General features: G+C 39.6%; 1 protein-coding gene across 1 annotated transcript; it reads right to left on the bottom strand.

The window, feature by feature from the left end:
• Nucleotides 1-1988: 1988 nt before the first annotated feature.
• On the bottom strand, nt 1989-24542 carry LOC122644742. The gene is made up of 5 exons (XM_043838133.1): nt 23894-24542; nt 23149-23556; nt 22844-22923; nt 22720-22730; nt 1989-2199 (listed from the first exon to the last, which is right to left on the bottom strand). The coding sequence occupies exons 1-5, from the start codon at nt 24540-24542 to the stop codon at nt 1989-1991; spliced, it is 1359 nt and encodes a 452-aa protein (XP_043694068.1).
• Nucleotides 24543-25810: the final 1268 nt, after the last annotated feature.

Raw genomic sequence — 25810 nt, 5'->3', positions numbered from 1 at the left:
CGTTACTACCCTTTCCTCTTCTTCTCTTTTTGCTCAACGCCATCTCCGTTTCCGTTCTCTGTTGTGATTTAACGACGGCCGGTGGCCAAACTCAGACCTCATAGTTTCTGGCCTATATGGCGAGTTGGGTACTCGTATAGGTCGGAGCTAGCACGGGCAGCCTGACGAACTTGGTCACCTGATCCACCAATTGAATCGGCTTACTGACCGGTGCTTCTCTGTCGCCCATCATCCGTCGCTAGCAATCATCACCAGGCCTGTTCGCCCCTTTCGATGGCTTTGCCGGTGATCTCCGCCCTCTAACCTGGCTATTAGGCCCTCCACCTCAAGGCCCCAGGCCCCTGACGTCGTCTCCACAAGGCCCCAAAGCCCCTACCGTCATCGCCGTGAGCCCCTTTGTTCTCCGTCCTCTCGCTGTGAGCCCCTCTGCAACTCTCCCTCTTTTTCTCTTTCCCTCACTCTTTCTCTCTGTGTTTTCCTCTCTTTTTTGTCTGCAAGGATTTTTCCATTTGTCTGCAAGAATTCACGGATTCCACCATCTAGGTTAGGTTATGGATTGAGTTCAAGAATCGAGAGGGCAGCTAGAAAATCAAGACCTGCAACTCATCTCTGTTCGATTTCCACCATCTAGGTTAGGTTATTCTCTCTCCATTCCAATACTCCGACTAAATCAATTGTACCCTTTTGCTTTCTCTTCACTTCCCTTCCATCTGAAATCCAGAACCGAACCCCATAAACTTGCAACCCATCTTCTTCGTCTATTATGAACCCACTTTTTTCTCCTTCTGCTTTTTATGTTTTCCTCCATTAACCGAGTCTGGGTCTTTGGAGGGTGGTGGTGGAGTTGGTGGTGGTGGTGGCGGCGGCTGAAAATGGGCAATGGTGGTTGCAGAGGAGAAGGAATATTCTCTCTTTGATTCTTTATTTTAATTAAGAAAAAAATAAAAAACACATTTTGGGTTTTTAAATTTAAGGGTAAAATGATAAGTAGACTCTTATAAAGGGTAGTTTAGGGTTTTCAAAAAATTTAACTAGTTGACTTCATCCGTTAACTAACGATAGGGTTAAATCTGAGTATTGGGTTCTATTCCAAGAGGTGATCTGAGTAGTTTCAAATTTCAAGGAATGATCCAAGTTTCGACCCATTTTTGAGGGGTGTTTCATAAATTTCTCTTTTTTTTTTTTTTTTTTTTTCCTTTTTATTGTGGGGAATGAATGGGAAACACCGAATTTAGAAGAATGAAAAATGTTGAATACGACCGGATAGAGAGATCTACACAGTTGTGACAATATCTGTTTGCCTCTCAAAGCAAGAATCTTGGAAGAAAAATCTTCATATAAAATTTTACAGATTGGAAAATAAGACGGAATAATTCTACCAAACAAGAAAATATGTCGTCCGTACAATGTAACGTATGCATCATTGACGTCAGGGTTTTAGTGCAAGTATCGGGATAGATATCAGATATCCAATATGAGTCGTTCCATATCCGCCGAATGTTTTTGCCGTCCAATAAAATAATGTATTTCGATTAAATATCCATAATATCAAATTCTACTACCAAATTTTAAATAATGATAATGTGCTTTTCTATTTGTGGAAGATTCTATCAACCGTACCTATTTCGTTAAAAGCGTTGTTATGTGATGATGTGGTATTTATAAATCTTTTAAAATCCTATAATACCCTTAAACCCCTTTTACCACCACTCATCCATAATTAATTTTTGAGTAAATTACTCTTCCCTTCCTTTTATTATGTTCGAATGATAAACCCCACGTCGATATTGAGTAATAACTCTCCCCTCGCTTGGAATAAAAGGATTTTATCAACCATAGCCATTTTTATTGGCTGGGTTAAAAAATGCAAATAAAAAAAAATAATACCCTCAGAGTAATGGCGGTGCTGGGATTTTTTAATATAAAATGGTGGGACCCACCACTCCATCTTCTTCCTTCTTCATTTCTTTTTTCTCTTTATTGTTGTGTCACCGCTGCAACGTCCGAGCCCTCTTTTGGGGAGCAGGTAGCAATGGAATCCTCAGATTGATGACTAAATCCATATCGTCATTACTCTCCTCCTTCTTCTCCTCAACTACAGGAGCAGCTGTAGCTGCAGCGGCAGCACCACCACCTGCGGCTCCAGATGGGGCAGCAACAGCCCTATAATGTTCTGCCTTCAGAGCTCGGAGCTCGGCGCTTGAACGTTATTAAAGGATGTAGGCAGCAGCAATAGATCCAATAAGCTTGCGGGTAATGGACCCAGTCAAAGGAAATTAAGGCTTCCTGGGAAAGTCATTTGGATCAGATCTGATTCTGATTAGAATCAATTATCAAAATAGGTTATGTGAACAGTTGAGAGAACTTGAAATCAGAAATATAGTTGTTACGGTTGTTTCTTAGGCACCGCTAGCAACAAGGTGTCCAGACATGTCCAAGGTGAGGTGACCAGTTGCCTTATGTGTAGAGGCTCTGATATCAGTCCAAAAATGGAGAAAATAAAGGGGGGAGGAGGAAAAGGGGAAGAAGAAGAAGAAGAAGAAAAGGAAGGCAAAACGAAAAGGAAAAGAAGATAAAGAATGAGAAAACATACATGGTACTCAAATCAGCACAAGGAATGGGGCATGTTTCCCTCAAATATGGTGCTCACCTTGGGTGCCTTGACCTCACCTAGGTGCCAAGACACCTGGAAACCACCATGACTCACCTCGGCACTGTGACAACGACGATCAGAGCCATTATAGATTCAATAGTACCATTGGAAGGGGATTCAAGAAACATGATCCATTTGTTTCAATCCGAATCCCTGGTTAGGAGGAAGGTAGATGCCTAAAATCCTTTAGTGTTGATTTTTTCTGTTGCGTCAAGAAATCGCTCAGCGGTCCTTCGAGTGCCGTAACCTGCAAAAGACCCTGGGTGACAAAGGAGAACCGGTGTGGTTTCGGCCTAAGACTCTCTGATGCCTAAGTTAGATCTCTCTGAGCAAACAGATGAATAGTAGTATTCAATATGAGTTAAGATGTCCCCTGATGGGGCTGTGTACCTTGCATTTTATAGTAGTCTCTGGTGGTGTGGAGAGTCCCAGTTGATGTAGAGTGTTTACCGTAGGTGATAGAGTCCCTGAGTAGCAGGGCTTATCCTAATTGGTTGTCTTCCCGGGAGATGTAGTGTCCTTGATAGACTAGGTAGTTGTCTTCCCGGGAGATGTAGTATCCTTGGTAGACTAGGTAGTTGTCTTCCTTAGAAACGTGGTGTCTTTGGAAGTTGCCTTCCTGTGGAACGTAGTGTCCGAGTGGCCTTAGTAATCTTGATCGATAGACTCATCTACGTGGTAGATGGAGCTCATGGTGTATGAGTCCGTTCACTCCACGTGGCTCAATAGGCAGTGGCTTAGAGTCATTGGCGACGTTGTCTTGTTGATGGCGATCCGAGGGAGCTTGTGCTTGGAGTTGACATGTGTGGGCACGACGTGTGCCGAGGACGTCATGCCCAAGTCCGGGTCTGCGCCCACGATCTACGCCCGAGATGCTCATGCTGGGTTGGGTCAAATCCTTACTTGGTTCTTCATTTTTGGGTTCTTGTCCTGAACCGGTCTTCCTTATTGAATTTGGACACGTGGTGGCGGCCCCTAATTGGTTGGTGAGAATTTGGGCTCATCATTTGCCCCCCACTCTCTTAGAACGGAGTGCTCAAGAGAGTAACCTCTGCATTCTTGTATCAATTGAGGGGGTCACGGTGAATAATTTATTGTCTGAGGATCTGCTTGTGAATTGTGTGGTGAGGGAGAGGTTGTGGGTGCAAACCTCTCTTCTCCCATCTTTTTTGTCTTTTTCTCCTTCTTGTAGATATATGTACTCTTGCCTTCATTTCACTTTTCACTTTTTGCTTTTCACCTTCTCTCTCTCTCTTTCTAACTTTTTCTCCTTTTTGCTTTTTCATCTTCCACTTTTTACTTGAGTTCTGGATTTTGTGTCTCTTCATTGTGCCCCCCATGTGTTTGATCTTATGCCCTAATGGGGTGTACTAGGCTTTGATCAACTACTCTTAGACATCATCCTTACCTACCGTGGATTGCTTGGTGCGGTGCCCATGGCCTTGCTTGTGCCTTGCATCTTCCTAGGTGTGTGCTCCCGCGCTGCTTGTGCGCTCTAGTCATTCTTGTTCAGTCAATTGTGATGTTTTTAGGGGTTTCGTGTCCGTGGTTAGCCTCTTGGCGATCTGTGCCCAGATGGTCAACGCCTGGTTGGTCGGAGCCCCTTTTGGTTGGCGCCTGCTCTGTCCGCGCCCCCTTTGGTCTATGCCTTGAGGTCCGTGCCCTTTCGATAGACGCCTGGTTCGGTTAGCGCCCCTGTGGTCGATGCCTAACTTGGTCCACGCCCCCTTTGGTCGACGCCCCAAGGTCTGCGCCCTTTCGATCGGCGCTTGCTCAGTCCTCGAGGTTAGGCGCTTAGAGTAGCAACTAGACTAAGATCTGTATGGCGTTTATTTATTGAGAGTGACATGCCCACCCTAGTGGGAGTTACGCCATAGCATGCACATCATACTGCATGTGCTTATATCGACCGATTGTGAGAGTGACCGAATGGATCCCTGCTTCGTCACTGTGTGAGCCACGTGGATTATATTGATCCCACAATACCCTTATTACCTGAGACAATGTCATGAAAAAGATACCCAATGACGCTACTTTGACGTTCTCCTTAGGACCATGGATGATGCAGTCCAGCGGGAAGCGATTGGGAAAGCTGTTGGGGATATTTGGATTGACATGAGGGGCTCAGGGAAAACCATTGGACGTTACACCTTTGTTATGTGACTCATTGCCCGGGCGACGCGTCATATTTGTGATTGACGCAGTCATGAGTACATTACATACCAAGGATTAACACTGCTCATCATGAGGGGTCAAGAGTATTAGATCGGGTGTAAGTGATCGTTTGAGGTATTTCGAAACTTTTGAGAGTGATGTACTATGTTGGCTAGATGGAAGTTTGATATAGTACTCCTACCTTGTACCACCTCGACAGGTCGCACGCCCCATTACCTGTATGGAGGATAATGCGAAATGAGAGAAACTTGAATGCATAATTAAATTTATACGCCCTATGTGGGCGAGTGGGAGATGTAAAAGGTTGATGGGCTTTGAGCCCAACTTGATCGCCCACATGTGGGGGCTGATTGCAGGCCCGAGACTAGAGAGGGAGGAACGATCACTTAAGTGATCGATTCCTTCCCCCCCTTCTTATCCCTTGGATTAGATTCCTAGAGGGAATCGGATTAGTGGGGGAGCCCTAGGGGTTTAGCCTATAAATAAGTTATTTGGCTCAAACCCTAAGAGAATGAACACAATTAGAATCTCTCTCCATCCTTTCAAGTTCTGTGTTTCCTAGGGTTTCCATCATTGCCTAAGGTTTTGTGGTGTGGAGTTCTCTGAGGAGAAGCCTGTAGAGATCGCGTTGTGCTCGTAACTGCAAGCCGCATTCGATCATCCCTTCCGCTGCAATTCCATTCGGTTAAGATAATCCCTAAACCTCTGTGATTAATGGAAGCTAATTTTCTAACATGTACATTAAATGGCAAAAGTATCTGTGGACTGGAAAGTCTAGATAGTTTTTTTGGAGCATGACTAATTTTTCTATGAGGAAGGTTGGATTAGTAATTCTAGCCAGTGGATACTATATATAGGGAATGATCTTGATTTATCATGTGTAAAATTTGTGACCCAAATTCAACCACTTCAGCTGATTCTACCTACATAGTTGTCTAAATTCTTCATTGAAATGCAAAAATGATGACCAAGATGATACAAACTATACACAAAATTGTTTCTTGAACAGAGTTTCACGACAAGAGCATTCTATTATTCTTCTTGATGATCAATGGGACTATGTGGGTTTAAAAAGTGTGTATCATTGGTTGGTTGAAAGCTTGAAGCCGTTCTATATAAAAGCAGATTAAATTAATGAAGTGGGGTATCATTCTTTAAAGGGTAAATTACACAGCACCCCCTGATTTTCAATCGAAACTCAGATCACCCCTTGGTTTAGACCCCAAAATGATGAATTAGTCCCTAACGTTAGTTTTATGCTGTTAAGTGATGATGTCACCCAGTTAAATAAATTTAAATTCCTAAACTACCCTTGACTATTGTAGAGTTACTTTTTTACCCTTGGATCTAAAAACCCCAATTTTTTTTTAATATATAAGGAGGGGCAATTACTATCACTACCCTACACATAGCCTATATTTACTAAAACTACCCTTCCTTAAACTTCTTTTCTGAAACTACCCTGCTTTTGAACTTTTACATCTCTTTCTACCCTCATGTTTTTAAATACCCAGATTGCCCTTCCTTTTCACCTAGTAACTTGCTAATCTATTTAATTTACCATTCATCTTCTACTTTTTACTATTTTCATCCTTAAAATAGTAAAAGATGAAGCACCCACCCACTTCTTCTCTCCCCTTTTTTACTCCATTCATTTTTTTTTTCTTTAATCTGTCTATTGAATTAATTTTTTATTCAGCATTTCATCGTTCTTCAAATAGATCATGGTTCTAAGTATTGGTATCATGTCGCCCGATACAGGCGATGTACCGATTTTGTTAGTCATCGATACTGATACCCTGCTGACACCGTATCGGTAGCACAGTACTAACAAGGGGTAAAATGGCCAGAGAACTCTTTTTTAAGGAAATTCAGGGGTAATTTTGCCCGATACAGCTGATCCAGGATGGTACCGTATCGATATCGTATTGGTTTTGTAGGTTATCGATACCTGTTCCGATACCATGCACTAAAACCATGGAACAGATCGACTCTCATAAAAAATAGTAAAAAGTAAATTGAATAAAAAGAGGAAGAGAGAGAAAAAGTGGGGTGTTTTGAAGAGAGTCTATCTATTCCATGGTTTTAGTGCACGGTATCGAAACAGATATCGGTAACCTGCAAAATCGATACAGTATCGGCTTGGATCAGCTGTATCAAGCAAAATTACCCCTGAATCTCCTTTAAAATGAGTTTTTTTTACCATTTTACCCCCTTTTTGTACCGTGCTATCGATATGGTATCAACATGGTATCGATGACTAGCAAAATCGATACGTATCGCCCGATACAGGTGATACGATATCAATACTTAGAACCATGATCTGTTCAAAGAAGAACGATGAGGATGAAATGTTGAATAAAAAATTAATTAAATAGAAAAATTGAAGAAAAAAAAAGGAAGACAGTAAAAAATGGGAGAGAGAAGAAGTGGGTGGGTGCTTTCATTTTTTACTATTTTAATGACAAAAATAGTAAAAAGTAGAAGATGAATAGTAGGTTAAATAGATTAGCCGGTTACTAGGTGAAAGGAAGGGCAATCTGGGTATTTAAAAACATGAGGGTAGAAGGAGATGTAAAAGTTTAAAAGTAGGGGTAGTTTTAGAAAAGAAGTTTAAGGAAGGGTAGTTTTAGTAAATATAGGCTATGTGTAGGGTAGTGATAGATCACGATTATCTTTCCCTATTTCCTCCCACCACAAAACCCCAAGACAAACCAAATAGAAAAATACCAGTCTTCATTAGAATGGGGATGGAACCACAACTATGTGCTTCAATGGATTTGATACATCTGTGCCTCCTGCATGATTCACGAACTCGGCTGGTGTGAAAGAGCATCCATGGCTGATGCACATGATGCTAACTTCTGTTTTATTGTACCTGTACAAGAACCCAGTAATGGTTTTCCCATTTGGATCGTTTCCTATTGTTCAGGACACGCATGACATGTTACCTCAGGACCCACTCGATACAAGTTTGAAGGCCATCCACCAAGAATATTTCATGCGGTTTCAGATCCCCTTCACACCATGATGCTCTGATTTTTTTAGCTATTTTTAGAGGTGCTCTACCTGCCCAGAAATCTCATGGCCTTTGCTTTCTTTTTCTTCTTCTTGTTTTTTTTTTTAATGCAGCCCAGTCCAGACAGAGAGATGAGTTGCTGGTGGTGAATTGCAGTGGTGGTGTCACCGGTTGGGAGAGGTGGTTCTGCTGCCCAGAAATCTCAAATAGGGAAAGGAATGAGTTAAGGGTAATTATGTCATTTAACTTTTTAGTTTTATTTAAGTTAACACCGTTACTGTAGAGGGGGACATTTGAGTTTTTTAAAAAACCAGAGGTTGATCTGAGTTTCATTTGAAAATCAAAGTGTGACGTGTAATTTACCCTTCTTTAAATAGCTGCCATGTGGTTAATTAGTTGGGACCTAAATTTATGTTTACCCAAAATTTTCTACAGACCTAGCTGATATAAATAGTCTTTTCTCAACAATTCCAAATGTTAAATAAGCCTTAAGTATCTTTTCCAATCAAGGTGGTTAATGTATCTAAATTTCTTGATCGCAAGATTTCTATAATCCCATTTAACCTTGATCAAAATTGTGTTCATGATTAATAATAAGACAACAATACATATATTTTTTATTCTCTTGCAAGTTCAAGACTCAAGAGTTATAAAAAAATTAAATTATGTCTTATCAATCAAATAATTAATTTTCTAATAAAATAATAATAATAATAATATAATCTATGAGCATTGCATGAAACAAATCTAATAAGGCTAAACAAAAATGTTTTTGAAGATTTAAGGGGAAAGTAATTTAAAGACCTAAGATAAATGTGTACTTATCAAACAAATTCCTTTGATTGGTTTCCTCTAATGTATCAGTCGAGTAATTCTTTCTCATGCTCTAATGACAAATATTTAGACTGAGAGTAAAAAATATCAACATAATGTATGGTAAATACTTTAGGGTAAGGGGAAAATATAGTTTATGGTCTAAGATAAATGTATACTTACCAAACAAATTCCTTTGATTGGTCTCCAATATATTAGTCTCATCATTGAACTTTCTTCATTAAAACTCTTTCATATTTTAATAACAAACATTTAAAATGAAAGTGAAAAGCAACAAAATGATGGTAGAGAATACTTTTAGGCAATGAAATGTTATAAACAAATATCATGCCAAAAATATATGATGATTTTGTTTTGTTATAATATATCGATCCGAATAGGGACAAAATCCCATAAGCCAGGATCTCCATAGGGCGTTCAAGAACACAATCAAATAAATAATAGAAAATAGGGATAGAACCACCAACCTTGTTTCGCATCCATAGTGATGATGATTACAACGGAAAATAAAGAACAAAGATCTAGGTGCTTCCCCTCTATTCCCAAAGTAACTGGCCTGATGAGAATACCGTATGCGTAGGGACGACGAACACTGAATGTCTCCCTCTCTTTCAAGAATGCATTCCTCAATAGTGATTGAGAATAATTAGTTGTTATGGGTAGAGGGGGGGGACCTAGTTCTCCTTATATAGTAATCCCTATAGGGTCTGACTCATCACAGTCCCAATAGGAATCTATCTGGCCCACACTAAGCCAATCCACATTAGACTTCTAATATAACTTAATGACCCCACTTTATTAGACCAAAACCCTAATTAGCCTGGTTTAGGGATTTAATTGTGTCCATATAGAGTTTTATTAGAACTAAAATTCTAACATTCTCCCACTTGGACTTACATTAAATTCCTTATTTTTAAAAGGATTTAAAAACAGTTTTGACCAAAACAAATCACAGGCTAACAACTCTTTAAGAAAACTTTATGTGCACAATTTTTAAAATAAATTGGTCTAGAGGTCATATTAGAAAGTCAATCATATCCCACAGAGTTTTAGACACCGAATCATGGCGGTAACTGCATCTATGATCAAGCGACACAGAGCCTTCCATGGTCACGAGAGCCCTCAACTCTACTAACATGGATGCAATGTGGTAGTGTGGCAATGAGATAATACTCACGTAGTGATTCCTTATGTATTATCCGTTTATCAGTCCAAAATTTCTCTTCTTTAAGTGGCACAGGCTCACTAGAGAAGTAAACTTTGTGATTCTAACGAATCTGTATGTCTCATCAGAAATAACTCGAGTTATACTTTATGTGTTACAAGACATACCTTTAGGCTAACAACTTAATGTCCCAGCCTTGCTTAAGGTTAACACATTCCTTAAGACTTAAAAAACAGAAATATATACATCATGTCAATAAATAAAACACTCATGTATTTAAAAGAAACTGCATGCAATGACACCTGATATATATATAAATCAAGGTTTACCATAAGGTAAAAATTACAGATGAAAATAAACTTTATTTTACAATGGAGCAAAACAACTCCCACTAACCAACCGCATCCCATGATGCTTCTAAACCCATGCTTATGACATGTCTTTCAAAACATAAGGGCAAAGACCTTAGGTTAGGGGATCTATAATTATATCATCTGTACCAATATGCTCCACTGCAATGTCATCTTTCTTTACTATCTCCTTTATGGTCAAATACTTGACCTTCATGTCCTTAGACCCTCTAAGTTCTTTATTGTTGTTTATAAACAACACAGCAAAACTGTTATTACTATGTCTAGATGGGTCTATCCACTGAATCTAAAATGGTCAACTACTTTATGAGATTCCTGAGTCAAATAACCTGAGTAGCAACCCCATGGCATGCTACAAACTTTACCTGTATAGTCAATGTGGTTACCAATGTTTGTTTTGTACTGTTCCATAATACTACCCTTCCTGCTATTAGAAAAACTTAACCAGATGTGGATCTCCTATCATTCTCACAGCTAGCAAAGTCGAAATCTGTATGACCCACTACCTTGAGTTCAGGAATGTGTCTTTATGTTACATATAATCTTTTGTCCCCTACAAATACCATAATACTTTCTTGGCAGCAACCCAGTGGCTAAGACCAGGATCTGACTGATATCTGCCAAGAAGACCCATCACAAAAGTAATATCCGATTTGGTACAGGACTAAGCATGCATGATACTACCTAGTGCGCTAGTATAAGGCACCTCATTATGTAATCCTTCTCAGCTTCATTTTTCGGGCACTGTGTCGAGCTCAGTTTGAGAACAGGAACATTTCCAGGTTTGCAATCCAGCATACTGAACCTCTCCTGAATACGATCAACATAAGCCCTCTGAGAAAAACTTATTAAACGACGAGAACGATCCCTATAGATCTCAATGCCAAGGACAAAAGAAATCTCACCAAGGTCCTTCATGTCAATTTCCCTAGATAATAGTTGCTTTCATTTATGCAACATCCCTAGGTCACCTCTAGCAAGCAGGATGTCATCCATATAAAATATGAGAAAATAGAATTTGCTCCCACTGATCTTGTGATATATACACTGATCCGCTTTGTTTTCCACGAAACCGAATGAAGTCACGACACTGTCAAACTTTAAATACCACTGCCTGGAAGCTTATTTGAGACCGTAAATAGACTTCTTGAGTCCACGCAAGATGGTCTGAACCATCCACCGCAAGACCCTCAGGTTTAATTCAACAAGCTCCCAAACATCATTATGTTTCATCGATTCAACCTCATCTCTCATTACATCTAACCACAAATCTAACTGAGAACTAGAAATAACGCCTGAATAAGTAACTGGATCAACCACACAACCAATGTCGTAGTCATGTTCTCTCAGATAGACCTCATAGATAGATGGTATTTCTGAATTTCTCCCCTTGATGGATTTTCGTGATAGTACTACCACTGTCTCACCCTGAATCTGAGAAATCTCAGCTGAAACTGCATCAATGATAGGATCCTTAATCACATCCTGATTGAGAGGAATCTCATCAGGTGCTACATGAATGTCAAGGATCGTTATCAATATCAGGCTCCTGAACTCCATCAGGTGTAACTAATGGCGTGGTATGCTCCACATCCGTCTGAATAGGTAGAAGAACATGTACCAATGTACCAACCATGTCACTATCTCGAACAGTCTGAGAACAATCATTCCTTTTGGCCATATCAAATTCTAGAGACTTTGCTGCCTAAAAGTCCATAATTCTAGTGTCTCCGCAGGGGTTATAAAATTTATATCCCTTCGAATGATCTGGGTAGCTAACAAAATAGTAATGAGTAGTCCTGGGATCCAACTTGTTCAAAGTTGGATAATATAGTTTTACTTCTGCAGGGCACCCCCAAACTCTAAGATGATTTCTGGGTTTAGAAACTATATGGTTAAGGATACAAGGAGTAGTTTTCAAAAAACTTCTCCCATAAGAACTTAGGTAAAATTTGTCTTACTAATCATACTCTTCACCAGTGCGGTTATGCCTTTCGGCGACACCATTTTTCTCAGGACTTTCTGGCATAGTAAATTGACCAACTATCGCATAGTCCTCTTAGTATTTGAAAAATAGGCCCTTAAGCTATCCAGCATCGCCATGTCTGCCATAATACTCACCCCCACGATTGGATTTAACAATTTTAATAACTTTCCCCAACTGTTTCTCAACTTTAGTCCCAAAAATCTTGAACTTGTCAAGAAATTCAGACTTTTCTTTAATTAAGAACAGATAGCCATATCGGGAGTAGTCGCCTGTTAAAAGTGATGAAATAAAAAATTCCTACACAATGTGGCTGAATAGGGACCACTGATGTCAATGTGAATGACCTCCAATAGGTCAGAACTATAGACTACAGTTTTCTTCTTTATCTTGGTCATCTTTCCCTTACATCAGTCTACATAAGTTTCTAGATCACTTTCGAGAGTAGGTAGGATGTCAGACTTTATCAGTCTTTCCACTCTTGCCTTAGAAATATGACCTAACATTTTATGCCACAATGTGAAAGACCGTTATTTAGGTAAGGGTCTTTTGGAAACAATGTTTTCAATATTATGGAAGACGTAGATATCATTGGGAGATAAACACAGTCTGTACAATCCATTGGACGTAATGCAGGAACCAACTTTAGTTGAATTAAAAAATAAATTAACCATAGTATTCTTTATTTCAAAATAGAAACCATTAATGTCCAAAACTGAAATCGAAATTAAATTCCGCCTAAAGGACAGTACATAAAAAGTGTTCTTTACAGTCAAATTAAAACTAGAAACTAGTAATAAAATGATATCTCCCACGAACTTTAAATCAATCATATCCATCATTCCCTATGACAAGTCTTGATTCATCCAGATTTGGCCTCTTCAGGTTTATGAATCCCTATATGGTAAAAGCAACTTAGTTAGTTGCCCCGCCGTCTAGCCTCCAAGTACTGGATGAGGCTTATGATAGATTGGACTCACAAACAAAAGCAAAAGAATCGTTACCTAATGACCTGGGTTTTGATAACCAAGTCTTGTATTTGTTGCAGTCCTTCTTTATGTGATCCTTCTTCTTGCAAAAGAAGCAGCGATCACTCTCTTTCTTGAAAGAGTCTTTCTTAGGTCCCAAATTGTTTATCCGATCATACTCTTTATTTGCAGACTTATGAGTATGGTTTTTAGACTTTTCACTCTCATGAGATTTGAAAATAACAAGTAGTTTCTCTTCCTCGGATACAACCCTAGAAATAAGGTCATCGATACTCCAGACACCGTCCTGGGAAAGATAGCTGATTTTGATGATGTCAAAATCAGAAGGTAGGGTATTAAGAACTTGATGAACAATCAAGGCATCAGGAAGAATAATATTCAAGGCTTTGATTTTGGTTTGATAGTCAATCATCCAAACAATATAATCCCTAACACCCCCATAACCATGGTATTCCATATTAAATAGCCCTTGCAGAAGTCTCCCAATCTTAGCATTCGATGAAACTTGGTATCTCTTGAAAATTGCATCCAGCAATACTCTGGTAGTACATTTATTAGGTAGACCACTCTTAAGGTGTTCCGGTATCGACCTCTTTATAGATAGTACAGCTAAGCGATTACTCTTTTCCCATGCAGAATACACAAATTTTTCATCCTCAATACTATCAGCTGTTAGGTCCATTGGTGTATCTATAACAAGGGACGTAGGCACATTTGCCATCTCCATGGCAAACATAATGTCCTCTTTCCACTTCTTAAAATTTGACCCAGTAAGAATCTCAATAGTGACCATGTTATTATTGAGAAAAGGTGATGAAAATTTAAACAATGAACAAGACAATAATCGATGATGCAAGTACACTTGAAACCTTATAAGCTAATGAGAATTTTACACACATCGTTGTGAAAACACCTTTGGGCTGAATTCCCAACATGCAATTGTAAAAATCCCTACATACCAGTGGCCATGGGAATACAACTCAACTTTCAAAATCCACCACCTTTGGGTGTGCGAATTCTAGGTCACCTATTCATATGCATATCGTATATGTACCCCTTCAAGTACCAATACATGACCACCACCTTTGGGTGTATGACCACACATTAGAGTTGAAGGACATCCCACAACTGTATGAGACCGGTGTTTCACAAATCCAACAAGGAAGGTCGCTTTGGCGGCTGCATCCTGTCGAACCCATGGAACCCTCTCTTGGGATATTCCAAAATTACTTACATCCTTAAACAAATTGTGTTATTTTATACTTTATGACAATGGGCTTAACTGTCTCAAAATTAACACAAATAATAATAATTCTGTTCATTAAGGTAGGTATTCCAGCAATTCAGAAATTGGTTCGGTTCCCAATAGAATGAACCGATAAATTACATAAAGGGCATGCATAAAAAGAATATCAAAAATATTTAAAATATTCATATCTGATAAAAACAGAGGGCACCACTGTGTAGAGCACAGAAAAACAGAGCCAACGTAAAAAACGGGACCCCAAACGGAGTCTCGTAGCCCCCAGAAAGCCCGGTCAAAGTTCAAGTCCAAATTCTGTTGACTGTACTAGTCAAACCGGTCCGAAAAGTCAAACCAAATCAATTTGGCTCAACCCCGGTTCGAGTGAATCAGTTCAAACCCGCACCAATCGGGTTCGGGTCAGCCAAAAATGGGTCATTGACCGGGTTAATGGGTCGGGTTTTCAGGTCAGGAATCGGGTTGACCCGACCCGAGCGGCGCATGTTAGCATCGCCTATAAATAGCATTAGGCGCACGATAGCAAAACCCAGATTCCCTTCTTCTTTTTTTTTTAACCTTCTGCCGGCGAGTGAAGATCACCCACGGCTGCCACCAACTGTATGAGACCAGTGTTTCACAAATCCAACAAGGAAGGTCGCTTTGGCGGCTGCATCCTGTCGAACCCATGGAACCCTCTCTTGGGATATTCCAAAATTACTTACATCCTTAAACAAATTGTGTTATTTTATACTTTATGACAATGGGCTTAACTGTCTCAAAATTAACACAAATAATAATAATTCTGTTCATCAAGGTAGGTATTCCAGCAATTCAGAAATTGGTTCGGTTCCCAATAGAATGAACCGATAAATTACATAAAGGGCATGCATAAAAGAATATCAAAAATATTTAAAATATTCATATCTCGATAAAAACAGAGGGCACCACTGTGTAGAGCACGTAAAAACAGAGCCAACGTAAAAACGGGACCCCAAACGGAGTCTCGTAGCCCCAGAAAGCCCGGCCAAAGTTCAAGTCCAAATTCGTTGATGTACTAGTCAAACCGGTCCGAAAAGTCAAACCAAATCAATTTGGCTCAACCCCGGTTCGAGTGAACCAGTTCAGACCCGCACCAATCGGGTTCGGGTCAGCCAAAAATGGGTCATTGCCCAGGTTAATGGGTCGGGTTTTCAGGTTAGGAATCGGGTTGACCCGACCCGAGCGGCGCATGTTAGCATCGCCTATAAATAGCATTAGGCGCACGATAGCAAAACCCAGATTCCCTTCTTCTTTTTTTTTTAACCTTCTGCCGGCGAGTGAAGATCACCCACGGCTGCCACCAACGCGTGAGAGCGCGTCCGGCAGCCGCCGGCGGTGATCCACCCACCGAAAAATCTAATTTTTCGAGCTCTACGCCCCATGTGATCATATTCTGCTTTTGCCGCTAAAAAATCAGCAATGCCGTTGTCCGTATGGGTTTTCGAAAACTAGAAAAAACCCTAAAAACCTTGATTCGAATCGAAAAATTTTCGATTCCCTTAATATGTTATATTATTTTGAATCCATATAGGTTCAAGAACGGATCTATGGAGGCTCTGATACCACATGTTATAATATATAGATCCGAATAGGGACAAAATCCCATAAGCCAGGATCTCCATAGGGCGTTCAAGAACACAATCAAATAAATAATAGAAAATAGGAATAGAACCACCAACCTTGTTTTGCATCCATAGTGATGATGATTGCAGCGAAAAATAAAGAACAAAGATCTAGGTGCTTCCCCTCTATTCCCAAAGTAACTGGCCTGATGAGAATACCGTATGCGCAGGGACGACGAACACTGAATATCTCCCTCTCTTTCAAGAATGCACTCCTCAATAGTGATTGAGAATAATTAGTTGTTATGGGTAGAGGGGGGACTTAGTTCTCCTTATATAGTAATCCCTATAGGGTCTGATTCATCACAGTCCTAATAGGAATCTATTTGGCCCACACTAAGCCAGTCCATATTAGACTTCTAATATAACTTAATGACTCCACTTTATTAGACCAAAACCCTAATTAGCCTGGTTTAGGGATTTAATTATGTCCATATAGAGTTTTATTAGAACTAAAATTCTAACATGTTTATCTAGCTATCAATTGCTCATAACAACTACATGCCTTTTAATATCCGTTCAGCAACACTTAGTATGCATTTCAAATTTATGATATACCTTTGAAAAGAAAAGTTTTATGCATGGCTATCAAGGAATCTATTTGACGATTGACCACATATCATAAAAAGGAAAACTACTCATGCATGCACCCCCCTTCAATGTACAAAAGATAGAAGGTGGGATTAGAGAAGGAAAATCAAAAGGTAAAAATATTTACTAAATTTTCTTCAGGTAGTTATCTATATAACAAGGAAGATGATGATTCTAAAAATCACAAGACAAATTTGAGCCATTCATTTTTAAAATTTTTAAGGGTGTGCCTATTTGTAAACAGATTTTGTAACCAGACTTTTTTACCCCATATAATGACTTGGGTCTTTTAGAATAGAAAGTCTAATTATATAATTTCACATCATGAGAGAGATCTGTGTCTGCAGGGAGGGTAGGGAGATGCAAGGATCGCCGGCGGGGTGAGGGAGAGGGAGAGTCAGAGCGGAGATAGGGAAGAGGAGCTGGAATCTACAACATTGCCTCCGGCTGGTCCGTCGGTTTTGGGAGCTTCCCGATCACTAGCTAGCATACGAACAGGGAAACCCCTTCTCTACCTTTTTTATTTTATTTTTATAGGTACCCCTTCTCTACCTTACATTGTGCTAATAGCCACGACGTCTCTCTCTCTCTCTCTCTCCACAGGAGGAGCTGTAGAATCTACAACATTGCCGCCGGCTGGTCCGTCGGTTTTGGGAGCTTCCTGATGATCACCCGCTAGCATACGAACAGGGAAACCCTTTCTCTACCTTACATTATGCTAATAGACCCGACGCCTCTCTCTCTCTCCTTTTTATTCGTTTAGTCGCACTCCAAGAACAGGGGCTCCACTCAGCAAACTATTCTCCTCTCTGCCTCTCTCCCACTTGCTTCTTTCTCTCGATTTTACATCAAATTCCAAAACTAGTTCCACATTTCACCCCATTCTCATATCGTCTTGAAGTGATCCCATACAAAAAGGATAGGCAATCCAGATGTTTTCAGGTAAATCAGATTTAGTTCTCCCACCCCAAGTGATTGTATTGTTTCTCATTTACTATTTGAAAACTATTGATCATTGAAATGGGAGGAGCATGGCTGTTATAATCTTATCCATTTTGGATTCTTTTTTGTGTTGATTTATTTGATTCAATCTCTTTCTCTCTCTCTCTCTCTCATGGCCAACTGTTTCAGCTTCATCGCTTCAAGGGACTGGTGTTAACATTACACCTTCGAACGCGGCTCAGATTGGCCACGACGGACCTGGGCGACGACAACACCATGCATTATTGGGGTTTTCCCCTGCCTCCTTCATCTTTACAACTATAAGTAGAATTATCAGTCTGGTTGTTGGCATTTCTCGATCGATTAATCAAAATGATTTAATCTTTTTCCACCTTCATTGAGAACCTATTAAGGTGGGAGTAGACTGCGAAGCGTACATGGCTATGGAAATCACTTGCCACATTTTGTTGGAATTTGAAAGTTTCAAAAAATAGATTCCTTTATTTTCCCTCCACATTGTTTCCCTCCAAGTTACATTGTATTATAGATACAATGTATTTGCTCACACCTATTCTCACCCACTTTTGTACCGTACAATCTCACAACCCAATGTATCTATACAAGGGGTGTATCCCTATAAACAGGTGTCTGTAAACGTACAGACACCCCTATACGAATCTATAAATACCTGAACAATTCAAGAGCAAAGGTCATTCAGTTTTCGTGTGCTCTGTGAGTGTGAGGCTGTTCCGGTTCTGTTTCTGTTCCAGAGGAATGTTCTATTACTGTTTTTATTCCTTCTCTTCTAGTTTGAGCATTGGTTATAGCCTATCGGATTCTCTGTTGTAATCACACTTAGGAAGTGCATCCTCTGTGATTCAAGGTGATTTTATCTTGGACGTGCAAGTGCAGGCAACCCTTATGCACAAATAGGGGCACTTAAACACCTTAAGGACAGTATCTAATTCGACTTCACCTGGTTTTGTTTGCTTCGTCAAGGACTGCTTGCTAATCTGAATTATTACATCTACTGTTAAGAGGTATTTTTCTAGTCATATCTAGTTTATTGTTTTCATACAAATTCTATTTCTGCCCCTCTATTTGTTCTATTGTTTGTCGATAATACAACACATTTCTCTTGCTTAGAATACTAGCTACTCAAGCCAGAGGTTGTTAGTTTTTGTTTATTCTGGAAAGATTTTCTTCACATAAGCTCAACAAATTTTGGAGAGAGAGAATGAGGGGAAGCGGTGAGTTGCACGGGTGAGAGAGCAAGCGAGAGTGCAGGGTAGAAGCAGGGGGATGCTGCAAGAGATGAAGGGCCAGGAGGGCAGGGGCTGTAGGGGAGGAGAGAGGGAGGAAGGGGAAGCTAGAGCCGGCGAGGGAGAGGTAGAAGGAGACAGAGACGGATAAGAAGTGGAGAGGGAAAAGAATGAAATTACAAACAAATCACTCATTTTAGAGTTGGGAGAATGCATAATAATCTCCAGAGTACTAATAAACATGCATGAACATACATGAGATCAGTGCCAATACAAAAAGGGGGTATTTAATTGAATCAGACTTTGGAATTTGACACCTGGCTAACCAGACCATGTCCTCTACATCCAATAGTGGGAATGGACATATTGTTTATGCACGTGGCATAATTCCACCTGGCTAACCAGACCATGTCCTCTACATCCAATAGTGGGAATGGACATATTGTTTATGCACTTGGCATAATTTGAAAATATAACAGACCTTTGTAATAATTATAATAGTTTGCAATTTTCTACTTCTTGTTGGATGGCTTCCCCTTTTAGAATCAACACATGGGAAATCCAAGGTGATAATATGAAAGGTTTAATTCTATTTCTTTTTTCTGAATACCATCTCTAATTATCCAAATTCAAATGATGCTATTATTCAATTGGTTGTCCTTCTTTGGCAAATTTGGAAAGCTTGCAATCGAGTTGTATTTAATCATTCTAATCCATCTTAATTTGATTAATACTGTACAAACATTTCATCATTCAGTTGAAGAGGGGAGAATGTGCCTCAATAAGGAAAGGGCTAAGTATCATACTGATCCTGTTGCTTTATTTTCCATATCACCAGTCCCTCTTTAAATGAATACATCATTTTTATTGATGGTACTTGGAAAGCTAACACATATTTTGGTGGTAGTAGTCTCATTATAAAGGTCATTATAAAGGATAATAGGTTTAATTTTGTTGCAGCAAAATGTAAGCATAGTTGGAGATTTTCTATTGTATCATTGGAAGCAGAGGCAATCTGTGATGCTTTATTGATGGCTCGATTCACAGTTTAAGTTGCTGACAATATATTCAGATTCCAAAGCATTAGTACCTTTTTGAAATCAGTCTTCATCCTCAATAGACAGGGCTGCTCATGTTATAGCATATAATATGCTTTTACTCTAGAGTTATTTTGTTCATGTTTCATTCTTGTATGTTCCTCACTTTCTCAACAATGAAGCCCATGTCTTGGTTAAGGGTGTTCCATTTATAGGAATTCACGGAAATGTGTTATACTAGGCATATACTGTAAGACAAAGCAGATATACAGAAATAGAGAAATACCTGTTATCGCACACCAGTTGCAGAGTGAAACGAACCAGAAAGGAAGAAGCACGGACAATCGAGTTGAGTCGTATCTGTAAGATACTTTCCTTAAGGATTTAGATGCCCCCTCTTCTGCAACGGGGTTGACCTTGCACCTTACCCTCCAAGATAAATACAACTCCTAAACGTATAGGTTGCAGAACCTAATACGAGTACCAAGGATATCAAACGGCTATACAACCCTCTTATTACTTAAACGAAAATACAGATGTCTGTCTGGAACGGATCGTTGCGGGGACAATACGTCTCTTTGTCTATATCAAAAACAGGCATGACATGGTGTATATATATAATAATCGAGTACCCTTTCATGAAGGGATACATCCGTATGAATACAGGTGATATATGTACAGGGGTGTAACCCTTACATGGGAGGTGTGACCGTATGTATACCTCCACGTACAGGGAGGGGGTGTAACTATTCATATATATGTACGAATAGACAAGTGTGGTTCAACCGTATAGATGAACCACGGGTGAACCAAATCGAGTTTTAAACAAAACATTAAAACTCCTATAAGGTTTTGTCCACACCCACACCCCGACCCCGACCCGACCCGGCCCGGCTCGGCTAGGCGCACGCGCGCACGATTCAAAAGCACCCCAAGGACCCCCCACACACTAGAGAGTAGGGTGTCTTCCTCTCCAAAAGGCTCACACCTTAAGGAAACAATCCTATATATATACCCCTCAAGTAACTCTCCCACAACCAATGTGGGACTATTCTTGAGCTCAATTCTAGCCTCTTGCACACAAGAGAGTACAACCAATTTCAAACAAAATAGAGGAGGGAAACAAAAAAGGAGGGAATGAAACAAAACACAATTTTGAAACTTTGACACACACTTGAAAAAGTGCTTTTTGAAACAAGTGCTTTGACCCAAAGTGCATCTATAAAATAATAATACAACAATTCCCCCACAAGTTTCAAAATAGTGATACATATCGAGTGATAAGTATATTAGACATAGTAGGACACATCGTTGCAGGTGTCTTCAGGACTTGAACCTACACTAGGTCGATGAACTACGCCACAGAGTACGGTGAAGTCGGACTTCTTGAACCTTTTCTCATCGGTGTAGCCGACTAGTTCACCAGCCACATCCTACTAGTCGACCGTTTGTGATATCCCTTTTATAAAGATGGATATTTTTTAACTGGCCTTGTCCCCTATCCTGGTCTCATAGATGTTTAGAGAATTCGCCTATAAAATTCTCATCGATAGGCGGCCTCACCTCCTACATCTATTTAGGTCAGTCCATAGTGTGCACCACAGTTAACACACCCCCACTTTACATGAGATCCGACTAGATTAAGAGTCTATAAGACTCATCCTCCTTCCTTTGTGGTGGTACTACTTTTCCTATCTACCTAGAATGAGCAAAAAATGTAGTAGTACTAGACAGGTCATCCAGTGACTTCGTTTGTACCCTTTGAACCTAATTCAGAATTTACCTCTTCACATAGGTTGGGTGTCCATCACATGACCTATGTCACAATATAAGCTCATTCCCTTAGATGAATCATGAATTATTTTTGTAGGCAACGGTTTTGTGAAAACATCGGCTAAGTTGCTTTGATTTCACAAAATCAATAGCTATTGTTCCTTCATTAATATCTTTGCCGTACAAAATTATGTCTTAGGCGGATGTGGCGCTTCTTTCCATTGTACATTTTATTCTTAGCTTTAGCTATTGCCGCTGATTATCACAATGAAGTGATATCGAAGGCAATGGTTTTAACCACAATGGAATATCTCGCCATCAAAGTTCGAGCCACTCTGCTTGAGTTCCCGCCTTTTCCAAAGCTATAAACTCACCATGGTGGATCCTGTACCACACGATTGCTTTACCGATTTCCACGAAATCGCTCCACCGCCTAGTGTGAAAACATATCCACTAGTTGCTAATGTTTCCTTGGTATCTGAAATCCAATTAGCATTACAATAGCCCTCTAACACGGCTGGTCTTCCACTGTAGTGAAGGTCATAGGCTATCGTTCCCTTTAAATATCGCAATAATCTTGTCATAGCATGCCAATGCTCTATACTTAGATTATGAGTGTATTGACTCAATTTCTCAATCGCTAAAGCGATCTGTGCGTGCGTTCATTAGATATGTAATCAACCAATGATTTGTGAGTATTTCTTTTGGGAGACAAAGGTTCCCCCAAATTCTTTTGTAAAAAACAATTAATGTCCAAAGGTGTTTTAACCGATGATAAATCATTATAACCATACTTCTTTAGTATGGTTTCAACATAATGGGATTGGGATAATATAATCTCTTTTTCTTTTTTGATGATCTTAATTCCAAGAATTACATCAGCCTCCCCCATGTCCTTTGTATCAAACTTAGACATTAAGAAACCTTTAGTTTGCTTTACAATGTCTAAACTCGTTCCCATTATCAACATGTCATCTACATAAAGTACGATGAACACACCTTTGCCTTTATTGAACTTACTATACAAGCACCTATCAGCATCATTTATGAGAAAATCATTCGATACAAGTACCGAATCAAGTTTTTCATGTCACTGTTTTGGAGCTTGTTTGAGTCCATAAAGTGATCTAACCAACTTACATACCTTGTGTTCTTGTCCAGGCACAACATAACCTTCAGGTTGCTTAATGTATATTTCTTCTACCAAGTCGCCATTTAGAAACGCTGTTTTCACGTCCATTTGGTGTATAACCAAATTATACATAGATGCAACAACCATCATTACTCGTATAGTAGTTATTCTTGCTACTGGAGCAAATGTGTCAAAGTAATCTATATTCTTCTTTTGTCTAAAGCCTTTTACTACTAACCGGGCTTTAAACTTATCTAGTGATCCATCTGGTTTCAATTTCTTTCGAAATATCCACTTAGTGTCCAACATTTTGGAACCTTTAGGAAAGTCAACTAATATCCATGTGTGATTGGCTAAAATGGAATCTAGTTCACTTTTGATGGCCTCTTTCCAAAACACGGCATCTAAAGATGTCACCGCTTCTTTATACGATAAAGGATCATTGTCTAAAAGATAGACAACCCAATCACCATCCAAAAAAGTAGCTTTCTTTTGCCTTTTACTCTTCCGTAATTGACTTGAATCACTAGATATAGGTTCAATATTCTTTGACACTTCTTGGCCAAAAGATGATACACTACTATCAACCTTCCTTTCTAATAGGTTAGACTTAAGAGGAAATACATTCTCAAAGAATTCTGCATCCCTTGACTCAATGATATCATTTTCGTCAAACACATCATCTATGGTTTTAATAACCATAAATCGATATGCAGTACTGTGAGCTGCATATCCAACAAAAACACAATCACATGTCTTTGGTCCTAGTTTCCTTTTCTTTTGGTTCTGGTATAGCCACTTTGGCTAGACAACCCCATACCCTTAAATGCTTTATGGTAGGTTTTCTTCCATACCATAATTCAAAGGGTAACAATCCGATTTTCTTGTGCGGAACTCTATTTAAAATATAACATGCCGATAACATGGCATCCCCCCACATGTCTAGGGGTAACCCTGAGCTTATGAGCATTGAATTCATTATTTCCTTCAATGTTTGATTCTTCCTTTCTGCCACCCCATTAGACTCAGGTTGATAAGGGGCGGTGGTCTCATGAATAATACCATGGTCCTCACAAAACTGAGAAAGATTAGAGTATTCAGTACCTCTATCAGTTCTAAGCCTTTTCACTTTCCTCCCTAATTGATTTTTCACCTCTGCCTTATAGGATATAAAAGCATTACTTGCTTCATCCTTGGACTTAAGAAGGTAAACCATGGTAAATCTAGAGTGGTCATCTATGAATGTAACAACATATTTTTTACCTCCTCTAGATTCAAGTGACTTATAGTCACAAAGATCACTAAGCACCAAATCAAGAAGGCCACTTTGTCGTTCCATTAACCTATGTGGTCTTTTAGTGAATTTTGCCTCCACACATGTGGGGCACTTTGTCAATGGTTGCTTAATATGATTGTCTATTAAGCCTTTCTTATGCATATAAGAAATATAAGATGCATTGCAGTGACCTAATCTACCATGCCATAAATCATAATAATCAATAAAGTAAGCAGAATAAGCACTAGGCTTTTCTTTTATTATCTCAGAAACACTTAGTACAAATAAACCATCGCTAAGATACCCCTTGCCCACAAATACATCATTTTTCAGAACTACAAGCTTGTCAGACTCAAAAAGTAACTTCATTCCTGCCTTGTTGAGAAGCGGCCCTGAAATAAGATTGCGTCTTATTTCTGGCACATGCAGCCACATTGTCCAAAACAAGTGTTTTTCCTGAAGAGAGCTTCAAAGTAATTTTCCCTTTGCCGATAACCTTGGTTGACTGAGAGTTGCCCATATAGACCTTATCATCTAAAATAGAATAACTCAAAAAAGAGTTTCGGTCCCCACGATGTGCCTCGTAGCACTTTGTCTATTATCCATCATTTGGTTTTTCAACCAAAAATACTTGATTATCATTGCTGCAAAGACTTCCTCTTCAAAGAAGATTGACTTTTGCCTTATCCGGCAAAACCTTCTTCTTGTTCCCGCAGTCTTTCTTGAAGTGACCGCTTGCCGCACATGAAGCAATTTCCTTTCTTCCTCTTTGAGTTTGAACTTTTACGAACAGGATTGCCTTTCCTCTTAAGATTTGGTTTCTTCTCTGTTTCCACCAGGATGGGCATTGGATCGAATGTATCCAATGGGCTTTTCACCTTGTCTTTAATGCGGTTCCGTTCCTCTATTTTGATGCGAACTACCACCGATCAAAAGACCAGTCCTTCCTCTTGTGTTTCATTGTAGTTTTGAAATCCTTCCAAGAGTCGGTAGTTTATCAATTAAAGAACTCGTGACAAACAGATCTGGTAAAATCATGTTCTCTTTAGCCAAATTCCCAACCATAACCTGGAATCTGTCTACTTGAGAAGAGATGGTTTCACCTTGATCATCCGGAAGTTCGAGAAAATTTGACACCACATACTTCTTTAAGCCAGATCTTCCAGTATATTTGTTGACCAAAGCATTCCAAATCATGTAGGCATGATCAAAGGAATTGTAAACATTATACAATTCATTCGATAGAGCATTCAGAATCCTGTTCTTGCATTGAAAATGCGCTTCGATCCAAGCAAGCCTCTTCATATCGAGATCAATATCCTCACTATCCGGAGGCTTGGGATCGATCAATGCAACGCCACCCCTATTTGCGTTAATGCAAATAGCATCATCTCGCTTTTAAAATTCTGCCCGGTGAACTGTGCTATCTTATCAAACTCGAGACTATTCTCGTTTCTCCATACTCGGTTGTATGGTAGCAGCAGATTTTGGGCACGGCAGAGGGGGAAGGTCCACAGATGCGAGTATCCACAGATTATTCCCACCATAGTCTTACCACGAAAATAAGCCAAATAAGATCTAAATCCTTAAGATTGTTATACTAGGCATATACTGTAAAGACAAAGCGGATATACGAAATAGAGAAATACCGTTATCGCACACTAGTTGCGAGTGAAACGAACCGAAAGGAAGAAGCACGGACA

The sequence above is a fragment of the Telopea speciosissima genome, chromosome 11 (assembly GCF_018873765.1).
Source record: "Telopea speciosissima isolate NSW1024214 ecotype Mountain lineage chromosome 11, Tspe_v1, whole genome shotgun sequence".
In the NCBI taxonomy this organism is placed as follows: Eukaryota; Viridiplantae; Streptophyta; class Magnoliopsida; order Proteales; family Proteaceae; genus Telopea; species Telopea speciosissima.
Note: the sequence above shows the minus strand (reverse complement) of the source record. Positions and strands in the feature narration are given on the sequence as shown.